The sequence below is a fragment of the Syngnathus acus genome, chromosome 17, assembly GCF_901709675.1.
Source record: "Syngnathus acus chromosome 17, fSynAcu1.2, whole genome shotgun sequence".
Lineage (NCBI taxonomy): Eukaryota > Metazoa > Chordata > Actinopteri > Syngnathiformes > Syngnathidae > Syngnathus > Syngnathus acus.
In genome coordinates this window covers 8,751,986-8,777,591 of record NC_051102.1, presented here as the reverse complement: position 1 = coordinate 8,777,591, position 25,606 = coordinate 8,751,986, and the positions used below count along the sequence as shown (strand labels likewise).

Here is a 25,606-nt window from a genome sequence, read left to right as displayed (position 1 = left end):
AGGGGGTGTCTGGAGGAAATGTGCGTGTGAAAAAACGCGCAAAATGAGGGAGGGAGGGAGAGAAGAGGCTGGAGGGGGGCCGGGCTGGAAAGGGGGGCGTGGGCAATCCAAGCGAGACGGCCCAGTGGAGCTGTGGGAGGACCATCCCCATGCCAGGACTTGCGGCAACTGCAGCGCGCAGCAGCTTCGACTGGAGGAAAGCGTGCCAAGGTAACGAAGGAGAAGCGGTTCAGCGCAACTCTGCAAGGAACCCCTCAACGCCCTCCCAGAATAAGACAACTTCAATCCCAAGTGTTTGGGCTCCATCTTGAGTCCCCTCCGATTGTCCAAAAGCTCGGCTGGAATGAGCGCGCTCCGTGACGGGCTGAGGCTTCTGTGACCTCCCTCCGACACTTTCTCAACCCTTTCTGCACCTCTGACTGACAAAAGAGGTCCAAGCGAGCCTACTGAAAGTGTTTCCACGCAGCCTGCTAAGGTAAGGCTGAACTCTCCTCTTTTTTTTTTTTCCTCCACCTTCACATAGTCAATCATTACCATCTGCAGGGAGGATTTTAACCTCTGCCTGCTCACAAGGTAATAGCGGAGGAGCACAGTGGCGCTTCCCCCCCCCCCCCAACTTATTTCATTGGGCTTGCAAAAGCAAAACAGAAAGTTTCACACAGTCTTTACCTTTGGCCCGTGTCCTCATGTCTATGCATGTGCGTGTTTATGTGTGTGTGTGTGTGTGTGTGTGTGTGTGTGTGTGTGTGTGTATGTGTGTGTGCGCGCGTGTGTGTATTCGTTCACTACTTTCAACAGGAGTCTGAGGACAGAGAAGGGAGTCATTCAAACTGAGCACACTTTGTGAAAGTTTTTTTTTAGCCTTGTTATTGGAAAGTATGCCTGTCAGCCTGACCTCTTAAAGTAGAGGTGGGAAACCTAGGGCCCGCGGGCCATATTCGAGCCCTTGCAAGCATTAAATGAGGCCACCATAACTACACTGTAAAAAAAGTTGTGTGGACTTAAAATTTCACAACGAACTCTAATTTAAAAAAAAATTAAATTAAGTTTGGCAAGTCAACTAAATATTTTAACTAAAATTGGTTCTATTTTTTCTTATAAAAAAATAAGAGTTGTCCCCAAATAGTTTTGGAGCAAACAAATTGCTTGCTTTGTTGTGCTAACTAATATCCTCGCCATGAATGCCAATAGTTATGTATCTATTACATTAGTTATAAATAGTTAGCAAAATACAAGTTGTGTTTGTTTGCATTAAAAGTTGCCTAAGTTCCTCTGGTCCGTTTCCACTATTCTCAATAGATTGTCATTTTTTCCCCCATAAATTTAGCAGACCCTGTATAAAAGCCGAAGAAAACGCTTCGCCATGCCACTCTTGAACGTTCACACTCCGTGACTTTTGCTTCCATGCTTCGGTGCAATGTTGGGCGCAGCTCATAATGTGTACCACGTGCAGCCATTATTGTGGATGACTTAGCCGGACGTTCCAAATGAGACCGAGTCTCTTCGGTGTTTACTCGGATCTATTGCTAAATCATCTTTGGCGCACACGTCAGCCTCGGGCAAGCCATCATTTTGACGTCACTCGTTCCATGGAAGTTCGAATGAGCCGCATGCCTCCATCTTCACCCTCCTCACGCGTCATTATTTCAACATTAATTAGAGGCCGAGCAAGACGGGAGAAAAAAAATGTTAAGCCGCCAATTACGGCTTTTGTTGCCGGCGTTGGAGAAATGCAAATGCTACAAGATGGCTAAAAGAGACAAATGATTTTACGATAAAGCACCGTAAGTTTGGTAAAAGGACTTGCCGCCACTTGGCTGCCATGTGAAAGCCATTAAAGTGAGCGGAAGGACCAAGAAATGCTTGAGATGAACATGGAGGGAGAGTGGGAATGTAAATCCATTTCGGGACACATTCCACCATGACCTTGGGATAGGAACGGATAATGAGGGAGTACTAAGGCAACCACCAGGCTGGCTTTTTTTTTCTTCTTCCTCCCCCCAGAGTGAGGCCTGTGTTGTTTTTCTTCCCCTCCGTTCATAAAAAATGTGTGACAAATACATGTTAGGCTTCCAGCTTATAAACTTGCTAAAAATAAAAACTTCTCCCAATATGTGGCTTTTTTTTATGGATTTGTTTAGTTCCAAATGGGTGCGAGCCTGCCTGAGGACATGACAGGAAAAGGCAGGACCGAATTCTGGCCTTATAATGATCCCATTATGTCACTTTGAGCATGCTTTCCTGCAGTTTGAGACAAAGACTGCTGCCAAGTATGAAGACATTTGGAGGAATAATGATGCTAATCACAGCCACTTAGGCCATTCTTTGATTTGAACTATCAGGAGTCAAGAAATTCCTGTCAGCTTTGATTTTAAGGAATGCTGTGATTATGATGGGATTTTTTTTTCTTCATTTATTTTTGGGAGAAAAAAATTAGATTGATAAATCTGTCATTCCTTTTTTTGGGGTATCACAATCATTTAAGTGCTGCTACACAAAACCAGATTCTCAACATCACTTGGCCTCCGATTTTCTAAGTGTGAACAAGAAAGCTCACACATGACAAGGAAAAATAAACGTCAAGTGTTTTTAGCGAATGGTGCGCTTGACGTGACACATAACCAAAATGACATAGAAGACAACTAATTCAAGTTTTACAGAAGGAGTAGTAGTAAAAGAAGGCGATTCTTCGAAAACATGGCAACAAAAATCTTTTTTCCTGTTTTACAATCAATCACCAGATTTGACTGTTTCCAACACGGCACGTTACGCAATCATGCAACTAAACAAGCTCCCTGAGATGTGCGCTCTTGTTTATGTCTGACTGAGCGGTGAAAAATAGCCGTCCCGACCGCTTCCTGCCTCTTCCCGACATACTCCCATGTAAACAAGAGTCTAGAACTACAACACAAAAACATTTACTCTAGTTCCACAATGTTGATTGATCCATTTTTTTTTTCAACCTCCAGAAAAGTTCGATTTAAATTATTTATTGTTTAACCGATGCAAGCCGCAAATGGAGCTCACATTAAAGCCTAATGTGTCGCACGCATGGACGCGAATCACTCCACGCATGCTGGGTTTGTTGTTAAAGTAATATATTTACTGAAACACACACACAACAGTGGCAGTTACAGTAACGACCCGGCGAAACTCCCGCTCACTGTCAACTACTTCCGGGTACTCAAAATACGTTACAAACATCACACTGTCCATGTTATACGCAAAATTATACATTGTACAACCGTAACCGTATGCATCATATTCTCAATCAATAATTAGCTCGGACTACCAGCAGTATTACAAGTAGGGGTGTAACGATTCATCGATACACGCGGCTCCTGGGCTGGTGCTATGGCTAGTCCAAGAAGACGAGGAAATTCGCTCCGCTTTGGGCTTCAAGTCATTCGTTTGGAAGCACTTTGTAATTTCCTAAATAAAGAGTTTGCAGTACGTTGTTGATTTTGCGTATGAATTGTTATAAATCAGGACATTGTTCTATATCGATCGTAGAGCACTATATCGTGATGTATCGTGAATGAATCACAGCAGGCTTTAAGATATCGGCAAATATCGTATCGTGGTTCTTTGTATCGATATGATATCGTATCGTTACAAAACCCGCGATTTACACCCCTAGTTTGTAACCCTAACCTTGATTTAAAACCCTAGTCCACAGGTGTCAAACTCAAGGCCCGGGGGCCAGATATGGCCCGCCACACCATTTTATGTGGCCCGCGAATATATTTGACCATTTTTTACTAGTTTGATTTGAAAACGAGTTATTTGTCAGTTTGTTTTGTAGCGTATACTGTATATAATATGAGGTGCTCATACATTTATTTGGGTTGACAGTCATAATGGCCCTCCGAAAGAAACTATGACTACAATGCGGCCCGCGAAAAAAATGAGTTTGACACCCCTGCCCTAGTCGGAAACCCTAACCCTAGCTTGAAACCCTAATTAGCAATGGCAAAACTCCTTGGAAACCCTGGTCGGAAACGCTAACCCTCGTTTTGAAAGCCTAGTTAGAAACCCCAATCTTAGAAACCCTAAAAGTAGTTTGAAACCCTCGTTGGAAACCCTAACCTTAGCTTTAAAACCTAGTTTGTAACCCTAAGCTTGGTTTAAAACCCTAGTCGGAAACCGTACCCCTTGTTTGAAACTTTAATTAGCGATGGCAAAACTCCTTGGAAACCTTGGTCGGAAACCCTAACCCTAGTTTTGAAAGCCTAGTTAGAAACCCTGATCTTAGAAACCATAAAAGTAGTTTGAAACCCTCGTTGGAAACCCTAACCCTAGCATTAAAACCAAGTTTGTAACCCTAACCTTTGTTTAAAACCCTAGTCGGAAACCCTAACCCTAGTTTGAAACCCTAAATAGCAATGGCAAAACTCCTTGGAAACCCTGGTCGGAAACCCTAACCCTCGTTTTGGAAGCCTAGTTAGAAACCCTAATCTTAGAAACCCTAAAAGTAGTTTGAAACCCTCGTTGGAAACCCTAACCCTAGCTTTAAAACCTAGTTGAAACCCTAACCTTGGTTTAAAACCCTAGTCGGAAACCCTGAGCCTAGTTTGAAACCCTAATTAGCGATGGCAAAACTCCTTGGAAACCCTAGTCGGAAACCCTAACCCTAGTTTTGAAAGCCTAGTTAGAAACCCTAACCCTAACCCTAGTTTTGAAAGCCTAGTTAGTAACCCTAACCCTGACCCTAACCCTAACTCTAACTCTAACCCTAACCCTAACTCTAACTCTAACTCTAACCCTAACCCTAACTCTAACCCTAGTTTTGAAAGCCTAGTTAGTAACCCTAACCCTGACCCTAACCCTAACCCTAACCCTAACTCTAACCCTAACCCTAACTCTAACTCTAACTCTAACTCTAACCCTAACCCTAACCCTAACCCTAACTCTAACCCTAGTTTTGAAAGCCTAGTTAGAAACCCTAACCCTAACCCTAGTTTTGAAAGCCTAGTTAGTAACCCTAACCCTGACCCTAACCCTAACCCTAACTCTAACTCTAACCCTAACCCTAACTCTAACCCTAACCCTAACCCTAACTCTAACTCTAACCCTAGTTTTGAAAGCCTAGTTAGAAACCCTAACCCCAACCCTAACCCTAACCCTAACTTTGGAAACCCTAGTTGAAAACCCTAACCCTAGTTTTGAAAGCCTAGTTAGAAACCCCAATCTTAGTAACCCTAAAAGTAGTTTGAAACCCTCGTTGGAAACCCTAACCCTAGCTTTAAAACCTAGTTTGAAACCCTAACCTTGGTTTAAAACCCTAGTCGGAAGCCCTGAGCCTAGTTTGAAACCCTAATTAGCGATGGCAAAACTCTTTGGAAACCCTAGTCGGAAACCCTAACCCTAGTTTTGAAAGCCTAGTTAGAAACCCTAACCCTAACCCTAGTTTTGAAAGCCTAGTTAGTAACCCTAACTCTAACCCTAACCCTAACCCTAACCCTAACCCTAACTCTAACTCTAACCCTAGTTTTGAAAGCCTAGTTAAAAACCCTAACCCCAACCCTAATCCTAACCCTAACCCTAACTTTGGAAACCCTAGTCGAAAACCCTAACCCTAGTTTTGAAAGCCTAGTTAGAAACCCCAATCTTAGAAACCCTAAAAGTAGTTTGAAACCCTCGTTGGAAACCCTAACCCTAGCTTTAAAACCTAGTTTGAAACCCTAACCTTGGTTTAAAACCCTAGTCGGAAACCCTGAGCCTAGTTTGAAACCCTAATTAGCGATGGCAAAACTCCTTGGAAACCCTAGTCGGAAACCCTAACCCTAGTTTTGAAAGCCTAGTTAGAAACCCTAACCCTAGTTTTGAAAGCCTAGTTAGTAACCCTAACCCTAACCCTAACTCTAACTAACTCTAACCCTAACCCTAACCCTAACTCTAACCCTAACCCTAGTTTTGAAAGCCTAGTTAGAAACCCTAACCCCAACCCTAATCCTAACCCTAATTTTGGAAACCCTAGTCGAAAACCCTAACCTTAGTTTTGAAAGCCTAGTTAGAAACCCTAATCTTAGAAACCCTAAAAGTAGTTTGAAAGCCTCGTTGGAAACCCTAACCCTAGCTTTAAAACCTAGTTTGAAACCCTAACCTTGGTTTAAAACCCTAGTCGGAAACCCTAACCCTAGTTTGAAACCCTAATTAGTAGGGGTGTAACGATTCATCGATACACATCGATTAATCGATATAATGCTCTATGATTTGTAGGCATCGATGCTAAACATAAACATCGATCTACGTATATCGCCGTTTTTGACCTCGGACATTAGACGCGACTTTATTTTGATCGTTACAAAACCCGCGATTTACACCCCTAGTCACGACCCGGCGAAACTCCCGCTAACTGTCAACTACTTCCGGGTACTCCGAATACGTTACAAACATCACACTGTCCCTGTTATACGCAAAATTATACATTGTACAACCGTAATCGTATGTATCATATTCTCAATCAATAATTAGCTCAGACTACTAGCAGTATTACAAGTTCTGATCATCAACTTTTCAACAGATTTACTTACCTGAAACACACACAACAGTGGCAGTTACAGTCACGACCCGGCGAAACTCCCGCTCACGGTCAACGACTTCCGGATACTGAGGACCCCCGTAGTTGTCCCAGGTGCCTTATTGAAATACCCAAATATTCGCCACTGATACCATACAGTACTATTTACATATAACGGCATATAACGTGTTCAGAAACATCACAAAGTAATTAAAAAAAATAACATGGCAAAATCACCATGGGCCCCACACTAACAAGTGTATTTGAATCATGTCAGCTTTCTTGGAGTTTGATTGATTGAAGTCGTTGGACCCCTGAGATTGCTTTCATATGTCAGCAGGTTTGCGGTGGAATCGCACTTTTCTTTAATTGGGCTAAAAATGCCGCATGACTCACAAATTGGCAAGACGGAGCCCTTGCTCGGTAAAACTATCTGCGTTTGGGATAATGGAGATTATTTTTTTTTTACCCGCCTCTTAGCTCCCAAACCGCAGGTTTAATCGTGACAATAAAAACATTTAGATGGGATTTGAACTCAGTTCACGACTAACACGTTATGTAAAAAGTTTCTCAGACATTCAGCTTGCTTCCCCCGAGTATGCAGAAATAATCTGGCACGATGATGACCACATTGCCGTCGGTGATGGAAAACACAGCCAGCCAGCTTGTCGACGCATGTAGCAACCGGCAAACTCAGACACAAACAAACATCTACGCGATTCAAGCCAGTCTCATTCACCAAGACGGCCAAGTATGCAAAGTTCTTGCCAACTTTTGTCATCACAATGAACTTCCAAAAATGAAAACAAACAAAAGGCCGTGATTCAACGAGTTGCCGACGTTCGGGAATGGGAAGTGTGGAATATTCCATGGAAAAAAACAAAACAAATGATGGCCAGGTGACAGGGCGGGGCTCCTGAATAGAGCTTTGTTTACATTGCTTCTCTTTTCTGAAGCTTTTACACTTTTAGATGCATGGATTGAGGACAAGGCTTGAGTCCAAATGTACCTGCAGGGCAAAGAGTGGCGTGAGCCAGACACACCCAAATCCCCCAAACATCCTGCCGCAGCTTGTTGGGAGCAGACCCGATCACTTTTTTTTTTTTTTTTTTATGTTCTTCGACCTTTGCCTAGGCTGGCTCCCCTGCCAGGAGTGCCATGGGTGGCCTTGGGATTTGAGCTCCTTAGCAAAACGTCTTGTGCCCCTTGTGAGCTAATGTTGCGCCTCATAGCAGAACAAAAGCAGTGGGAGCAAATTAAAGAGCAATTATCTGCAGTGCGTGCCGGGGCAAGTCGCTCGTGTCGGCTCGGGCTGATGAATGGGAGACGTCGTGGTCTCGGATAAGGGCTGTGGCAATTTACCATTGATTTTCTTATTGCTTAGTTGGACAATAGTTTGTGACGGCAAACATTTCGTTATCTCGGCCAGGTTAGATTGGGGTCGGTAGCTAATTGATTCTAATGGATTGTCAAGAATTCCGATTGATTATAGTCATGTCTTGATGGTGCGGAGCTTAAGTCCAATCAGTTCCAGACTTTGAAACATTAGTTTTGTAGGAGTGTCGCAATGGCCATAAAGAGATAACTGACTAGAGGTGTGGAATTAAATCCAACCTTCCTCAACCTTTCGTCTCTGCGTATAAACAAGATACTTTCACAACAGCGGGTCGCACAGAGGTTAAGTGTTGCTTAGATTGTAATCTAATCTAATCTTTGACACATCCCAAAAAGTACAAAGCTAGATCGACCCTAACTACTGTTCATTAATTTACCATTAGTTGACATTTTTTTCCTTTCAGCCAGGCTTTCATACACACTCACCAAAGTTTCCCGGAGCGATGACCTCTTCAGACACACGGGTTCTTTCATTGGGCCGGTCTGAAACGGTTGGCTCCCTCCCGGGCCCCCTTCAAAGCGCCGGCCGGGATGTAGCCTGCGGTCATTTCACAATTGACTGTCAAACACATTCTTGACTGTCAATAGTTTCATCATAGTTAACAATCAGAAGGTCACATGAGAAGGATGATGATATCGTTTCGCTTCATTTGGAAATGTGAAACTGTTTGCGTGCTTGTTGGATCCAGTCTTTGGATCGTCTTTTATCAAGAAATGCCGCCGGTGTCAAGGGATTCATGATTTCATCTCGCTCATAAAATGTGACAAATATGAGAGTACACTTACTTCAATTGGCTGTGTGTGAATGAATTCGTCTCAATCCTTGCAACGTTGAAAGGAAGCCCCGCCTTTTTAAAAACGACTTTTTAGCAAAAGATAAGGGCTATTTGTCGGGAGGCTGTAACACAATAAAACATGAATGATCTTTCACACTGTAAAGTTTGAAACAATTAAAAAAAAAAAAGCAGGGTGAACCTTCAAGAAAACAAACTTTGATCAAATTCTTAAATTGTTTTGCAGCACTCACCTTGCTAAGGCCAACACAATAAGAATGATAAATTGTGTTTTTGTTGACAACTTTTGAAAGGTATTTTTGGCCTTTGCTTTTTCTTGCCTAGGCCAGGAAGTGTCTTGTCATGAGCTCATCACTAAGACGCCATACACTCTGGCCAACATGTTTCAACTAGAGCTTTTTTTTTTTCTTTTTTCACCTGCTGACTTGTTGCTGTCATCTCACCGCTATTAAATATCTCGTTGCAGCGTCGCAGATAAGTGCTTTTAATCTTTCCAAATAAACAAGTCGCTCCATTGCTAAGATGACGACGGTTACTGTGCAAACACGCCTACTCGCCACGCAATCTGCTTTTGAGGTCAATCTCCAAGTATAGCGGCGAGAAACTGGGACACAATGACAAGCAGCGAGGACTTTGATCATCAAATATTGACTCGAGCCAAGTTACCTGCGGCGGCGATCGATTCATCGGGTCTCTTGTGACAGGAGAACCTCGCTTTCAACATGGAGGAGGGATACGAGCTGGACCTGACGTACATCACGGAGCGCATCATCGCCGTGTCCTTCCCTCGGGGATGCCTGGAAGAGATCTACGCTCACAACCTCAAAGATGTCACACGAATGCTCAAGTCCAAGCACGCAGACAATTACCTGGTCAGTCGAATGCTGTTGAAAAGTGTTGACCAACTTTTTTTTTTTTTGTTCACGCTGAGCTCATCTGTAATTTATATCATCAAAATAACGCAGATTGACTCACTGCCTGCGTTTTCCACAGATTATCAACCTGTCAGAGAAAAGACATGATCTGTCAAGAATGAATCCAAAGGTATGTAAATAAGGTTTGAGGTCACTCATGGCGTGCAAAAAAATACATCGTCAGCGCCGTAATTGCTGTTTTTCTGATTGTCTTCATCAGAACAATAATTGCCGTCTCTGAAATTGGACTAGCCCGAATTCAACCTGTTGTGTGTTTTCAGACCTTGGATACAGGCTGGCCTGACATGCACGCCCCGCCTCTAGATAAGATCTGCACCATCTGTAAAGCCATGGAGAGCTGGCTCAATGCCGACCCGCTGCATGTGGTGGTCATCCACTGCAGGGTGAGTATTCACAAGGATATTTTTTTGTTCCCGCCTTGTAATCGCCAATGAAAAACAAAATTTGGTCATTTATTTTTACCCTGATATGAGCTTAAAGAAGGAATGTCAAACTATGGCCTGCGGGCCAAATTTGCCCCGGAGTGTAATTATATTTGGTCGGCTTTATGTCAATACAAAAATTGCAAAGTGTCTTCACGTTTAAAAAAAGACATTACTCGCAATTTTTATTACCATTTAACTTTTTCAAAGGTTGAACAGTTTTTACTAGTCTCTGATTTCAAAACGAGTTATTTATCAGTTGTGACAAAATGACTTTGACACCCCTGGCTTGGATCATGTTAAAATCTCATTTCAAATATTCCCCGTGTGATTCTATTTTGAATGGGCAAAAAAGTGTTTTCAATTCCAGACTAAGCCTTTCATTTTGTGTTTTTTGCATTTTGATGACTCGTCTAGGGCGGCAAAGGGAGAATCGGCGTCGTCATTTCATCCTTTGTGCATTTCACAGACGTATCGGCCAGGTAAGCAAGCACTCGTGTCTATTTTCGTGTTCTAGACAGCGTTTGTCATAGTTTGCCCACTCCCAGTCGGCAGCGAACAAACCACAACAATGCGTCGTGACTCATTCGGCGGACCGCAAAATAAGTCGTCATTTGTTTACCTCTTGTAATTCAAGGTCAATGTGATTCAAAGGCTGACAAAGAGAAAAAAAAAAGGGAAAACCACACAATTTAAGCAGTGAATCACCCCATATAGAATTACATGAATCAGCCTGAGAAGAAAAACGTTCATAGCTGCCGGCCACGGTGTCACTTTCATGACATCTATTCATCTTGGACACTCACTGTGACTGTTTTGACCTGGGCTAGCCGGTGAGGCTCCACAAATTTACAGTAGCCTGTCTTTAGTCAGAAAAATATTGCTGATCTCACAAGTCAGAGCAAGTCAGGGCAAGAGAGAGGAAAACAATGCGTCCGATTTACAAAAGAATAGGTTTTTGGGGGGGGGCACGGGTGAGGGTCTGGGTGAAAAGGCCCTCACGCTTGTTAGTTTTAGGGACGCCTGAATGGCCGAGTTGTGCACACACACCCTGGTCTCCGCCTCCCTGTTTACTTAAAGCTGCCATTCTCTTCCTCTCTGCGGGAATCCCTTGTCCCTCGGCTTACTTTCACTCGTCTCCATTATGCGTGTGTATGCATGTGTGCCACTTTTGACCTTGTACAAGTCGGGGTTAACGCGCTTTAATGACAGGGGCAGCGCAAGTTGAATCATTGTTGCTGGAAGTGTTTAATAAATTGAAAGCATCTCCCCCCCCCCACACACACCCCATTTTCCTTCAAAGTGCTGATCAAGCATTGGACCGTTTCGCCATGAGGAAATACTACGATGATAAAGTCTCTGCTCTCATGACGCCGTCACAGAAGCGGTAAGAAGAAGGAAGAATTTCAATTTGATGTTAAGAAACATGAAGTCACTGTTCAAGCTTTCCATATGTCGTTTTTAGCTATGTCTGGATCCTCAACAGCCTCCTAAGCGGCTCCATGAAGATCAACGCCTCGCCTTTATTCCTGCATTACATCATCCTCCATGGAATCCCCAACTTTGAATCCTCTGGAGGTTAAAACTTTTTTATTTTTATTTATTGATCTATTTTTATGTATTGTTTTATTTTTTCTGTTTTTAAATTGTACTTTTTTTTTTTAAATTTATATTTATTCATTTTATTTTTATATGGCATGCACAGCTGCAGCGTTTGAGTTCACTCAGCCGTGACCACATCACACACACACATGCGTGCACATGCTCAGACACATGCCCGACAACCTCGGGGACCACTTCAGCTGAAGCGAGCCCTTGAGCCGAGTCACATTATAATAAATCGAAATTATGGCACAAAATAAGCTAACATGCTTAAGTGTCACGCAAATGTGTCACAAATCCTACAAATGCATGTTTGTTTGTTTTTTCCCAGTATGTCGACCGTACGTCAAAGTCTACCAGGGAATGCAAGCGGTGTATTCATCTGGAATCTAGTAAGTTGTGCCGTCACTCACTGTGGAATCCTTATTGCGACCTGAGAATTCGTTTTGATTGCAACGTTTTGCATGACAGTCACATCGGTTCAGGCCACAGAGGGCGGATCTGCGTCACCCTGGAGCCTGCCCAGCTTCTCAAAGGGGACATTATGGTAAGGAAAATAAACAGCGCACAATACACCCTCAGATGACATCAGGACTTCACCGTATTTTCATATTCCCCTTTTAGATTAAATGTTACCACAAGAGTGAGGTTTCTTCAGAGCGGGAGGTGATTTTCAGGCTGCAGTTCCACACGGGAGCAGTGCAGGGCTATAAGATGATGTTTGATAAAGAGGACATGGAATCCGCCGACAAAGGTAAAAAAAAAAAGGAAAAACAGGTCTTGACTCGTCTGGCCTACAAGGAGCATGCCAGGTTTAATTTACACGTCTTGCATCCCTGTGTCGTTTCAGATTCCAGATTTCCAGAGTACGGCAAAGTTGAGCTGCTTTTCTCGGAGGGACCGGAAAAGATTCCCGGTAAGTTGGATTTCAAAAAGAAAAGCTCTAGAAAAGAAAAGTGCTCAAGAGCCAACCTCCGTTTGGGTGGGAATTGTGTACAGTGGGTTTATCCGATTTAAAAAAAATAATTTTTCAGTTTATCAGAATTTTTTAAGAATATTTCGGAGTTTACAAAAAAAAAAATCAATCCATGCCCCCCCCATTTTGCTTACTATGTTTATATGAAGAGATTTATGCTATCAGGCATACAAGGGTCGTCGGGTTCCAAGCAAATACGAAACACATATTTCTTAGAAAAATGTCAAAGATAAATAAATCCACTGGACATGAGAATCGCACACCCGGATGATAGATGAGAACCCTCTTGAATCGGATGACTTTTGCATTGCTCTCTGGTGTGATATTTTCAAAGTTATTACTCTGCAAAAGTTGTCGTAAAGGGAGCTCATTGCTAGATTTGATGTTTCTTTTGGCCTCAGGTGCCGACAGATGGCACAACGGCACCGACGTTACTGTGGACTACAATACCGCCGACCCCCTGATCCGCTGGGACTCCTACCAGAACATGTGTGACGCAGAAGGTACCGTAGCACGTAAGTACCCCTCAATTGCTTCGTCAAATTCTCAGCTACTGTATTTTCCGCACTATAAGGCGCACCTAAAAACCTCCAATTTTCTCAAAAGCCGACAGTGCGCCTTATAATCAGGTGCGCCTTATATATGGACCAATATTGAGCCACTGCAGCAGGCGTGTCCAAAGTCCAGCCCGCGGGCCAAATGTATATATCTTATATATGGACAAAGTTTTAAAATGGGCCATTCATTGAAGGTGCGCCTTATAATCCGGTGCGCCTTATAGTGCGGAAAATACGGTAATTCTCGCCGGACGACCGCGATGCTAACGAGGACGAGCGCGAGCCAAAATGGAGGGAAGGAAAGTGAACTGGCTTCAATGAGGTAGAAGGGAGGAGTGTTGATGTGTGTGAGCGTCGGCGGCTTCAAAGGCAGCGAGACTTGAGTTCTCAGGGTCTTTCTAGCATCAAATGAGTAGGCGCGCTTGAACCATCGCGCAGCCTCGGCATTCGGAGATTGGTGGCGGGCCACCGTGGTCGGCGCTCTCCACGCAACGGCGCCATTCACAAGAGCCTCCCAGAATAGATCCCCATCCACCCAATTCCCATCACTCACTTTTACGAAAGTTGCGCTGTGTTATGCTCACAAACATTTATGTCCCAATTAAAAAAATAAAAATAAAAAAAGCAGACATGAACAAAGCCGCGACCCCCCCTCGCTCGATTCCGAAGCATTCATGTGGGATATTTACAGCCCCGCTTTCTCATGCAAACACGACATCCGAGCGAGACTTTGTGGGAATTCTACATTTTCTTCCCAGCACTCCGCGTCCCTTTTTTTGACAGCCTCCAAAGCGACACAACCCGAGGAAGTCTAAAAACTGTTTGCCACAAGAGTGCTAAGATGGTGGGGGGGGGAGAACTCATTTACTTCAATGCCTTTTTTTTTCTCTCCTCCAATCAGTACCAATGTGTGTTTTAGCCCTATGTGTGAATTAAGATTCAAAAGCAGCCCAGAGAGGGTGTTTACTGACAAAAAGGGGCGCTAACAGCTGGAAACGTTTGCAAGTTGCTTATTAAAGCAGAAATCATGAATAGGTGTATTTTGCCCTCTCATCGCTTGCTATGTAATCTTGCAGAAAGTCAATATTTAAAGGTAGCCGACCGCCTGTCATGTCACCGTCGGTCGGGGCTACTGTAGTTTAGAGTCGTCGCTTGCCGAGTAGGAAGAAAGGAGCATCGGCATTCATTTTTCGAATTATGGCTCTAGGTTTTGACAGTTGGGATGTTGGAATTGGAGGAATTTAAGGAAGGGCATTCTATAATTGCATAGTTGTAGATCCTCCAAAAAGTTTGACACATGACACTTGTGTTGGGACTGACCACAGGCGACAAGGCTACATAGAATTTGGGTGGAATACAGGAATTGAGAACTATTAAGTTCATTACTTTGTGACCCACTTTTACAGCAGTTAAATCAAGCACGTTTGTCTTAAAGGGAAAAATCACTTTCAAAAAGTGACAAATCGTGACACTTGCTTCGTCATATTTGACGTCAAGTTTTTATGTAGACTCCGTAGCGCCAACAAATATAATATGCGATGGGATCTTCTGTCAAAATGTTGCAATTTAAAAAATAAAAAAAAAGGGGGGGGGGGAATGGCTGCATGGTCAAAATGGCGGAAAAAATGCAAATAGTTGCTGTGCTATACTTATAGAAATTTCACCATTTGTAAAAATTTTAAAATAGCGGCAGACGGTCAAAAATGGCAGGAAAATTCTGAAAAAAATCAATATTTTTTACATCTATTCAAATAGTCATTAAAATTTCCAAACATTTGAGCACACACTGAGATGGAATGTTACATAGCCCTTGTCATATTTCCACAACATGCTACTATCAGAAGATTAGTCCAAACTCATAACATATTTTTTCGTTCTGCACGCCGCAAGCCACCAATCATCACAAGAGAATGAGCACTGTAGAATTTCCCATCCACACTGAAGGTAAAGTGTGATTAGAGCAGCCCATAATTGAGTGTGGGCCACATCTGTTTCTGGACCATATTGTACGCTAAAGATGTCAGGAATGTGATTTAATGACACGCCAGCGAGAGGAGGACAACTACCGGGCTGCCACTTCTTGCGGAGAGTGCAAGGCAACTGCTTTAATTAAAAAGTATCTTTCTGAAGAGTGAAAAATCAGCAGGAAGGAATGTTGTTTTCATTCTCGGAGCCTATAAAGCCCCCCCTTCCGATAGGGGTAGTCCCCCTCATGTAGAGCAGGAGGTCGAGTTCCTGCCTTTCCCTCGCCCCCCCCTTCTCCTAAGCCCCGCCTCACGTGTTTACATTCCTCTGCCCTTATTTGGAGATGCCCCCCCCCACCCCACCGCAACCTTTTACACTCCTTGTGTGGAGTGCAAACACACTCACCTTCTCAGCGAGGAAAGAACTCACTCCAGCCATTTGACCCTGAACGTTATCCGGCATGGAAAAAGCCGTGTCCGCTGCGGCGGCGGCGCTGCTGCGTGGCTCTTCATCAACTTCTTAGGAGATGTGGATTCTCTTGCGTGCCCGCCTGCGAGTTGCGAAAAAGGTAGGAGAATTTGTTAGGCTTAAATGACGGAGGGGTGATGGTCAGCGCGTAGGGGGAAACATCTGCCTATAAAGCAGCTTGCACCTTGCTCGGAATGTTACGAGAGGGATTTACTGGGAAGCTGCGGGAGGAGGCCCGAGCCGAGCCGGCCCGGCAAGCCGGATGCGCCTTCCCACTTGTGTGTTTGTGCATGTGGGGGGTAAGCCAATAGTCATACATCAGCGGCGGGGGTGAGGAGGGGAGCATTATCATGCATGTCTGCTCTTTAGATCTGATCCTGGTCTTGAACTGAAGGCGATAGATCAAGTGAGAAGTCTGTGGGGTTTTTTTGTGGATTCATAAAGTTGAACTAGCAGCGAGAGCAAATTCTTCTAGTGTTGATCCTGACGTCTCTCGTGATGGATGATGAGCGGGCCCGGCCACATACCACTGACCTCCTGTGCTTCTCGAGCATTAAAGAGGTTGTTTGGACATATGCCAAAGGTCAGGGGGCAGAGAAGGGTGGCTCGATCGCAGCAGGGAGAGGAATGCAGGGGTCACAACTGTCAAGATGTGCAGCCGTTATATTGTATAATCCAATCTTGTGTATTTATTACCTTCTATGGATGTCCAACAACAGTGGTGGACCTGTGATTAAAAAAAAAAAAATCTTCTCACCAGCCACTACCTTGAATAATAGAAATACCTCTTTCCTACGTTACAGTGGCGCGCTGTCAAAGCCTAAGCCAGGATAAAGCACAGAGCAAGAAGACCCCCAACGGAGGAGAGCCCACGTTGGTCGCGAGGACCTGCAGCACCTCGGCCACCTCCAGCCCCGACCACAGCGATCACGCCCTCTCCGTCAGCAGCGACTCAGGCCTGTCCAGCACCTCGCTCTGGGCAGACAGACCCGCAGCTTCGTCGGCGGCCGTGACCTCTACCGCCGTCCGTTCCCACCAGGGTCCCAGCCAACAGGAGAAAGTTCAGCTCAAACAGCTGTTGAGCGGATTCGGAGTGGAGGACCCCTCGCTTGAGGAGATGGATGATCCGGCCCCAAGAGTGGCCATCCATCAGATAGTCCCGGCTCAAGTGCACATTAACGGCGACCCCTCAAGAAGTCCTCAAGAGAGGGAGACGGACATTCTGGACGATGAGGTCATCACGGGGCAGGATCTGCATAGCGTGGACAGCTTCGGGACCTTGTCGTCCTCCTGCCACAAAAGCAGCCAGAACTCCTTGCTCTCGGACGGCTTCATGGGTCCGGGAGGAGAGGAAATGCCGCAAAGCCAGAACCAGCTCCATCACCCGCCATCTTGTCCTATGGAGGACTATGAGAGACATTATGGCGAGGCGAGAAGGGGCCACATTGGTCCCAGGAGCAGCTCGGTGGTGACTTCCAACCCCAGCATCGCTTCCGTGCCAAAGCATGTCTACAGACAGGGAAGCTATTCCACACAGTCGTGGGTCCGCCAGCAACAGATGGTTGCGCAACAGTTCATTTTCATGCCCGAGGATGGAAATGATGCAGAAAGGTACCGAGGGAACAAACAAAGGAGTAGTTCGCCCAAAGAAGGCCCGACCTCGGGGCAGCGGAACCCGGCCACGTCTTCTCCGGGAGGAACGGTTCCTCGCAAGGAACAAGCCGCACTGAACAATAACAACAACAACAAACGAGACGAGGAGTTCAAATCTCTTACCGTGGATATCGACAACTCCATCGATCAGCTCAATCAGCTCATCATGGACCTGGACCCCACTTTCACGCCGCCCTCCAGCAAAAACGGCTCCATCCAGAGGAACGGCGGCGCGCGTGTCAACGGCTCGGCTTCCGAGGGCTCCAACGGTATCCATCTGCGATTCGGCGAGAACGACGCGCAGCAGATGGGTAAGACAGTTGAGCATGTGAAAGTCCAAAACATTATTTCTTGTCCACTGTGCAGTGAAGTGACGAGCCCCCCTCCCAACCCAGCGTGTTTGAGTGGCAGAAATAGCAGGCTTGCTGCCAGCGTTTTTCAGATGTTTTCAGTACGTTTCTCAGGTCGCTGCGTTGTTCAGGCCTGCCCGTTTAGCTATCTGGAGGAGGACCAGCATAGTGCACCAGGGGAGGGGGGGGCTTTTTGAACATCGTGGCTCAACAAATAAATTTACCAGTGAAAAGCAACAGGCTACTTCCCGCTCAGTTGTTTAGCAATCAAAATAGCTTTTAGTATGATCACACATGACCATTTTGAGTGAGTCAAGCTTAGAAAAACAACAAGGTTATTAAGTTTCACTCTCTTAACTCGGAATGGTCAATGACAGCTGCCATGCACTCAAGTTGCTGTTTTGAGCAGGAAACTAATGAGGCGGAAAGGAGAGGCAGTCATCCATCTGGTCGTGCGTGAATCACAACTCCAGCATGTATTTGCGGCTGGTGGAGGGGAGGGGAGGGGAGGCTTGGCCTGCGGAATTCCCAAGATCTGTACGCCTGCAGGCAAATATTTTTCCATTTGATTCAAACAAAGCTAATACCTGTCTGAGCGTATCAGCTGCAAGAAAGGGGCGGAGTCAAACTCAAAGGGAGGGAGGGGGGGGGTATGCATTGCTGCTTATCAAATGACTAAATGACCACCAGGACATGACAGCTCTGGTCCACTCACTAGACAACGCGACTGATGAGCTGCATTTTTAGCACTTGGGCATCATTAGCATTCTTCTGGCTTGACAGTCCTGAGAACATCAAATTAACACCCAGGTGCTGAATGGTGATGTTCCTCAGAGTACTCTGAGCAACCCCCCACACACAGTAGCCCACCAGATTGCTCCCTCGCATTCCTCAGCTGTCCTTTCAAAACACGACTTCAGGCGTTAGCCTTTGATCAACCTGCCAGAATGAACTCAGCCCCCGTTTAATGATTCCTCTACGGTTCCGCGCGTCCAGTTGTCCAGTCCAACGACGGGGATGCGGCACGGAGTCTAAGCCGTCAAGGGAGTGACGTCGCAAGGTTCTGCAGCTCGGGGTGGACGCGAACCGAGGAGTACAGAATCCAGAGGACGTACTCGCCGCAATCCCAGCAGGTACATGGAACGGCGCAGGTTTGCCTCCAGACGTTGGCTTGATGGCAACTTGTCCTGTTTGTCTCCAGCATGCCGTGTTGTGCAGGAACGACAGCGCTGACTACGGGTCGCAAGGTCCAGACGCAGACAGCAGGGTCGAAGCCGGGTGTGATGTGGCTCCGCCCACTCCCGCCTTCCCTATATCTCCACCTACGCCATACGGTCTGTCAAAGTCCTTCTGCTTAAGTTGTGATCCTGTCAAATGTTGAGGCCACCTTATTTTGAGCATACGGAAATAACAAATGTCTCGTTTTGATGGTTTCAGTGAAAAATGTGTCAGAGTTTTCTCAGTCATTCCGGCAAACGCCACCACCTGCCATTCATTCCTATGGAGGCTTCCGGACAGACCACGGTAAGACAATTTCTCGCCTGATTTTCAGAGAGAAACCCAAAAACAATTTCCTGACCCATCTTGGGTTCCTCGGTTAGATTCAATGCTTTTGTGGGCTTTACCTGTGGTGGAAGACCGTCTATCTTCTAGATTGCTCCCACAGCTAAGAAGTGGTACCAGCATGGGACGGAGGACTTCAATGAAATGGACTTAATCCTTTCATCATGGAGCCTTTCTGCTAGTGCGCAGCAAAATTGTAAATCTGAACACGCCCACAAAGAGACAGACGGACGATATCGCCGTCTTGTATTTCATTTCGACTCAACTTCCCCGTATCGACGTTGCGGCCCGCAGTTGTCGGTCTTTCGCTCGGAAGGCCTGGGAACTAAACGCCGCCCCCGCTGTGCCTCTTAAAAGCAGAGACGCTCGGGCCAGAATCTCAGCTACATTCAGTTCTGTCTCGTTGCCGTGGTTACTGTGGGCCAGGAAGTTTGACACAAAGACAAACTTTTCTTCCCCCCGCTTTTGAAAGTGTACACAGTGGCAAATACAAACAAGGAAACGCCAAGTGGAACAACAGAGAGCTTTCAGCTAACTATGTCAGAGCGCTCAATTAAATCTGATTTGCGGCGGAAATAATTGCTAGGTAGTCTCATAAAGATTGACGACTGCTGTTTTCATTTCCTGTACACCACAATATTGATTGGACTCGATTCACATCTCTTCTCTCGGGGCAGTATTTCCCAATGATGAGGCCGTTCCTGTACTTCCTCCCTCTCGCTTCAAACAAATACAAAATGGAAAGAAAAGCCGTCAGTAATTCTCTTGACTCGCACAGAATCACGAGGATATTCAGAGATGGTCAATCATGTTGGAGTCGATGTGGCAAATATCAACTGCCACCGGACGACACATTCCGCCAATGTTGGCTCCCATCAGCGGAATGACGGGTAAGTTTTCGTCCATCTGCTTCCGAATATAAAATGACGTGCTCTCATCTTTCTCCCTTTTTACAACAAAAGCCCATCAGTGAACCAGTCTTGGCCGGAACACCCCGTCCTGAGCCGTCAAGCCTCTTTGAACAGCTTCCCCTCCAACGGCCAAGCCCCCCAGCACTCCCCCTCACTGGACTACGGGCACCGAGTTGTCCACCCGGAACCCAACGGCCACAGCTCGCCTCGTAGCAGCCAGCGAAGCCGTATGGCTCACTACGCCCTCGGCCACAGTCCCGCCCAAAGCTTTGACGAACAGGATGATTCACACTGTCCCCCGAACGGGATTCTCTCCTTGGATGAGATTCAATCTCAGCTGCCGCATCTGCCTGAGAAGAAGAGGGTACCAGATGGGGAACATGGGGGCACAGCATCCCCTGCACCGAGCGGATTCTCAAGTCCGCACAGCGCGAGTTCCATGAGTATCCCCTTCCCCAACGTCTTGCCGGATCTGTCGGCTCAGATCCCGAGAACAGGCTCGCCTCTGCCGGGTGAGCCAGGCGGGAGCTACGAAAGCAAGCCGGTGGCCTTGATGAGCACGCAAAGTTCACTCTGCTCTTGTTTGTTTTGCAGATGTGCTTGCCAGCAAGCAGGTTACGGTCAAATTTGTACAAGATACATCCAAATTCTGGTACAAGTCTGACATCTCCAGAGACCAAGGTGAGTTTGTCCCTTCAAATTGTTCTGGCTTTCACATGGTAAAAAAAAAAATCATCTTCATCCTGGTAAACCAGACTCATCTTAGTCATCATGAGTAGATGTCTCCAAAACCTGCGCCTGTGAAAAGTCACAGGAAGTGGCCCATTTCGGGTAACTTCAAGGCGGTGTTAAAAATAAACACATCCATTAAATCTGATGGCGTTCAAATTTGAAGCACACATACTGGACACAGATGGCTAATGGAAAACTGCAAAACATGAGCTTTCAACTTTGCATGTGAGCAAAACATGGCGGAAAATTGACTTAACTTGTCACGGTATACTAACTCATTTCCACAAGGTCAAGCTGGACCAAGGTGTTGCCCTAAAAAGAGGCGGCCACTAGTGGCAGAAATGCGATAACTTTGCCCCTCACATTCCACTTTGCTTCATACTCACAGCAATATTCAATGCAGGTTTGACTTTTCCTTCATTTTTTGCTGAAAATGTTTGTGTGGCGCAGCCATTTCAGTCTTAAAGGACAAGGAGCCAGGTTGCTTCATCGTGCGGGACAGCCATTCCTTCCGAGGTGCCTACGGGCTGGCCATGAAGGTGGCCACACCCCCGGCCTCTGTTCTCCAGCAGAGCAAAAAAGGTACGAAACTCAATTGTTCATTTGATACCTGAACATTTTGGAGTATGTGGCTGTGGCAAACGTTAACTGAAGGAATTTTGGGAGGGAAACAAAATGGCCTAACTGCAAAGTGAGTCTCAGGGACATCCTGGGAATCACTTCCAAAGCCATCTCGTGTTACCGTCCACTGTAGTCGCCTTCATAGTGGAACCCGAGAGTCTTCACTGTACGAGGGGCGTCATCGCCATGAAGCAAAACAGAGCGCCGCTGTCTGATAGCTCTCAGATCAGCTGCTAATCTTTCAGCCTAGAACAAAGGAGGTGCTCCATCCATCCATCCATCCCGCCTCCTGTCCCACGTCGATGGGGGTCACTGAAGTGAGGAGTTATTTCTGAAACCGAACATTCTCTGGACACGTTGCAGCGTGACACAGAGTTGCATCTCACCGTTCTTCTGTGGAACAATAAAAGCGTGTGCATCCTTTCTCAAGTTCAGCACAAAATGTACGGACATACCTTTCTGGCCACTGCTTATGTGAACCCTCTCAACACACACACACGCACCTGTCCCTTTTGTTCACCATCGTCCCGACGCGGTCCAAAGGCACCTGTGGTGACATCATGACACGGTTCCCCCCTCCGCACTCTCAGCTTAGTCCATTGTGGTTTCTTATTAGTGTGAAACCCAACCCATCTCAAGGAGCGGGTCTTTCTCCGAGCCTTTGTGTCCAGACATTCCTCAGCTCCTCCTGGCCGCCCCCAACACCCTCTGAGGCGCTCCTGTGGCATCATAATCCCATTCATCTCACGAGTGGCAGCAACTTCACGTCTTTGAAGGGAATTACCCGGCAAGCTCGGACGGACCTGCTGCTTTTGCTCCAGAGGAGCCGTGGAATCTCTCGAAAACAGAACAATTGCAATGAAGTCATGATCTGGTTTTGTGTGTTTGGCAGGTGGAGATCTTGCCAATGAATTAGTGCGCCATTTCCTGATTGAGTGCTCACAGAAGGGTGTTCGCTTGAAGGGTTGCCCCAATGAGCCCTATTTTGGTGAGTGACATCATTTGGCAAATCAAAGTCAATCCAGTCGCTGCGCTCTGCTGCCCTCTGGCGTTCAAGGGTGCATCTTACAATTCAAGATTTCCCAAACGTTTTTCAGTTAAACAGTCGATAACCAGTTTAGTAATTATCTGTCGCTACGGGCGCGGCGCTCTGCTGCCCTCTGGCGTTCAAGGGTGCATTTTACAATCCAAGATTTCCCAAACCTTTTTCAATTTAGCAACATTCGATAATCTGAACGCAGCAAAGTCCCTGCGTGTATTTTTCTCCCACCAAACCAGGTTTTGTTTTACAGGAAGTTTAACTGCATTGGTTTGCCAACATTCAATAACTCCCTTGGCCCTGCCCTGTAAACTCATCATACCAGACAGAGGTAAATATAAAATAATCTGATTTGAGTCTGTTAGACTATTATGTGAATCATATTTTCATCTGAAACGATCAATTTTCCCCTCCAACTTTTTTTTTTTTTAGATCCTCTCGAAGATGTGGTGGAGAACACGTCTCAGTCGGTCACAAACTCTGCCGCGGAACTGCTCAAACAAGGAGCAGGTAACTCGCTTCGTTCGCTTTACATTTACACTGCTTGGCTGTCGAGTGACACAATTACAAAAAATTGTCAATTCCCATCTCTTTAGCCTGTAACGTTTGGTTCCTGGGCTCGGTGGACATGGAGTCGCTGACGGGGGTGCAGGCGGTGCAGAAAGCCACCGGCATGATTCTGAGCTCCAACCCCCCTCCAACTTCCACAGTGGTCCACTTCAAGGTCTCCTCGCAGGGAATCACCCTCACTGACAACCAGAGGAAGTGAGTCCAACACACAAGATCCAGTCATGTCTGTCACAAGGGCTAATTAATATATCTTGTTTGCTTTGTAGGCTTTTCTTCAGGAGGCATTACAACGTCAACACGGTCATATTCTGTGCTTTGGACCCTCAAGATAGAAAGTGAGTGACATTACTGGAATGACCACTGTTGGGGCTGGCATATTGATGTTGCATCAAGGTGGTCATTTTTTCCTTTTCTCTCATAACAGATGGAAAAGGGATGGCTGCTCATCAGCAAAGTAAGAACACCATCCCTACACGTTTTTGAACTCAATCAATGTTTTTCTTACCCTTTTCTTGGCTTCTGCACAGGATCTTTGGCTTTGTGGCGAGAAAAAGCGGCACCTCCATGGACAACGTGTGCCACCTTTTTGCCGAGCACGACCCCGAGCAGCCGGCCAGCGCCATCGTCAACTTTGTTTCCAAGGTGATGATCGGCTCGCTCAAGAGTAAGTAGGTGGATACGAGGAACTGTAAATGGAGCACGATTACCAGCAGGATCTTGGTGGACTCTCATGACATCATTGTCACACCCGTAGACGTGATTTTTTTTTCCCCCTATCTCGCTATTAACGGTCATTAACATTGCTGATTAGAAGAATGCATCTCACGAGCGGTGTGCGTGTATATAGTAGATTGGTTTCATGGGATACATGGCGTGCATATATAAACGATGCAACATACAAATGTTTTATTTTTTTAAACCATACTTAAACATGTTATGCATTATAAGTATTCCTCTAAGTTTTATGTGTATGACAGCTGTCAACATTTACATGAAAAAGAGTGAGTGTTTGTGAGATGAAAATTATTTGAAGTAAACCTTAATATATATTATGTATTCCTCTACCCAAATGACACAAGCTGGTCCAATTATATCGAAATGTAATTGTGTTTTTATTTTTGTCCCTTTTGCCAGGTCGCATTCCCATTTATGATTTTGCGGGACACTGAGCCAATTGAACATTTAAAAACAATTCAATGAAATGATCTCATTTTGTCTCTGGTGCCCCCTATAGGCGAGACGTGCCCTCAATAAGAATTAGCAAATGGGCTTTCACTTGTCTAGCGCTTCAAGGGCAAATCAACTTGATTTTCATTTTTTTCTTTAACATATTTGAAGTTGTCTTAAGTTTGTTCTTTTCGATAGAAGCCTTCGTTGGACTGAATTTCCCAAGACAAAAAATATTTTTTACCTCTGTTGATTTATTTTCCTCATGCTGCTGCGCCTCCCCGCAAGTCTTCTGGTGCCCACTAGAGGGAGTTGTTCCCACACATTTTGAAAACTGCTGTCTATGTCCGAGAAGAAGAAGCCACCGTTTTTGTATTGTCTGTGTGGAAAACATAACATGTATTTCTATTTTATTTACGCCTATCTCACCTCAGTGTCTTTACAATGATGTTGAACGTGGCCACATGTATGTGTACCTCATGTATACTGGACCTCTGTGCATAACTTTATTTGTATATGCAAATGGATTTTTGTTTTTGATGTGCTCTGTAAATAAACACAAGGAAACGCTTGTATCATATAGTGTGCGTTATTTTGAAGTTCTACAAGGCGGACGTGCTAACCACTAGTCAAGTGTTCCGCCTAAAGCAGGGGTGGCCAACCAGTCAGATACTAAGAGCCACATTTTTGGCTGTGTCATCGCAAAGAGCCACATCATTCCCCCCCCCCACACACAAGCGTTACGGTCTCTGAGTGGTTTGTAAAGTTTTGGAAAAACTGCATCTGCTTTTCTGCCTGACTTTTCAAAGTGACCAACCTGTGCTTGCGAAGTTCAGTCCCTTTTGGAAATTCCTGGTCGATATTAGGATGGACTGAGCTGAAGTGACGCTGAAGATTTGAAGCTTTGAAATGCGCTAATGATGCCTGACATATAAGGCAGAATGGTTTGCCATTACGTTCAACAAAAAAATATAAACTGTCCCACTCTGTTAAAAACGTCCTGTGTTCTTCATATTTTCGTTTGGCTGTGCTTTTTTCCCTGCCATTTTGAGAGCGAACTTGAAACAAATTATTTACAACTCAAATGATCGCGCGCATTTGTCATCATTTAGAGTACGTCATTCTTCTTCTTCTTTTCAACTCAAACCGATTCAACTGGTCAGCGCGCCACCTAGGGGGGATAAATGGCAGCGCCAGCCAAGCATTTTGACGCTTGTCATGTGAAATCTCCTGAAGAGCCGCATGAAACCAGCCAAAGAGCCGCATGCGGCTCGCGAGCCGCGGGTTGGCCACCACTGGCCCAAAGTGTCACTTATTAAGTGTCTAATTAAAAAGAAGTAAACCTGGATTGCTGCAGACAGAT

At 45.5% G+C, this 25,606-nt stretch overlaps 1 protein-coding gene and 1 long non-coding RNA gene across 3 annotated transcripts; one reads left to right on the top strand and one right to left on the bottom strand.

Moving 5' to 3' along the window:
* Window positions 1-134: 134 nt before the first annotated feature.
* Window positions 135-24,821, top strand: LOC119136931 (tensin-3-like). 2 transcript variants are annotated; one of them, XM_037275789.1, is made up of 27 exons: window positions 135-475; window positions 9,417-9,584; window positions 9,706-9,756; window positions 9,908-10,030; window positions 10,487-10,551; window positions 11,373-11,456; window positions 11,535-11,647; window positions 12,003-12,063; window positions 12,143-12,218; window positions 12,296-12,425; window positions 12,522-12,587; window positions 13,049-13,150; window positions 16,441-17,601; window positions 18,637-18,773; window positions 18,842-18,974; window positions 19,078-19,164; window positions 19,982-20,093; window positions 20,166-20,626; window positions 20,709-20,795; window positions 21,297-21,428; window positions 22,360-22,455; window positions 22,760-22,837; window positions 22,939-23,016; window positions 23,103-23,271; window positions 23,343-23,411; window positions 23,501-23,530; window positions 23,604-24,821. In XM_037275789.1, the coding sequence occupies exons 2-27, from the start codon at window positions 9,435-9,437 to the stop codon at window positions 23,746-23,748; spliced, it is 3,996 nt and encodes a 1,331-aa protein (XP_037131684.1). In that variant the 5' UTR covers window positions 135-475; window positions 9,417-9,434; the 3' UTR covers window positions 23,749-24,821. The 2 variants fall into 2 exon arrangements, with proteins under 2 accessions (XP_037131684.1, XP_037131683.1); XM_037275788.1 differs by having other exon boundaries at window positions 13,049-13,162.
* On the bottom strand, window positions 6,745-9,464 carry LOC119136932. Its single transcript, XR_005100826.1, has 4 exons — window positions 9,379-9,464; window positions 8,705-8,816; window positions 8,345-8,456; window positions 6,745-7,532 (listed from the first exon to the last, which is right to left on the bottom strand). It is a non-coding gene; the product is annotated as an uncharacterized LOC119136932 (long non-coding RNA).
* Window positions 24,822-25,606: the final 785 nt, after the last annotated feature.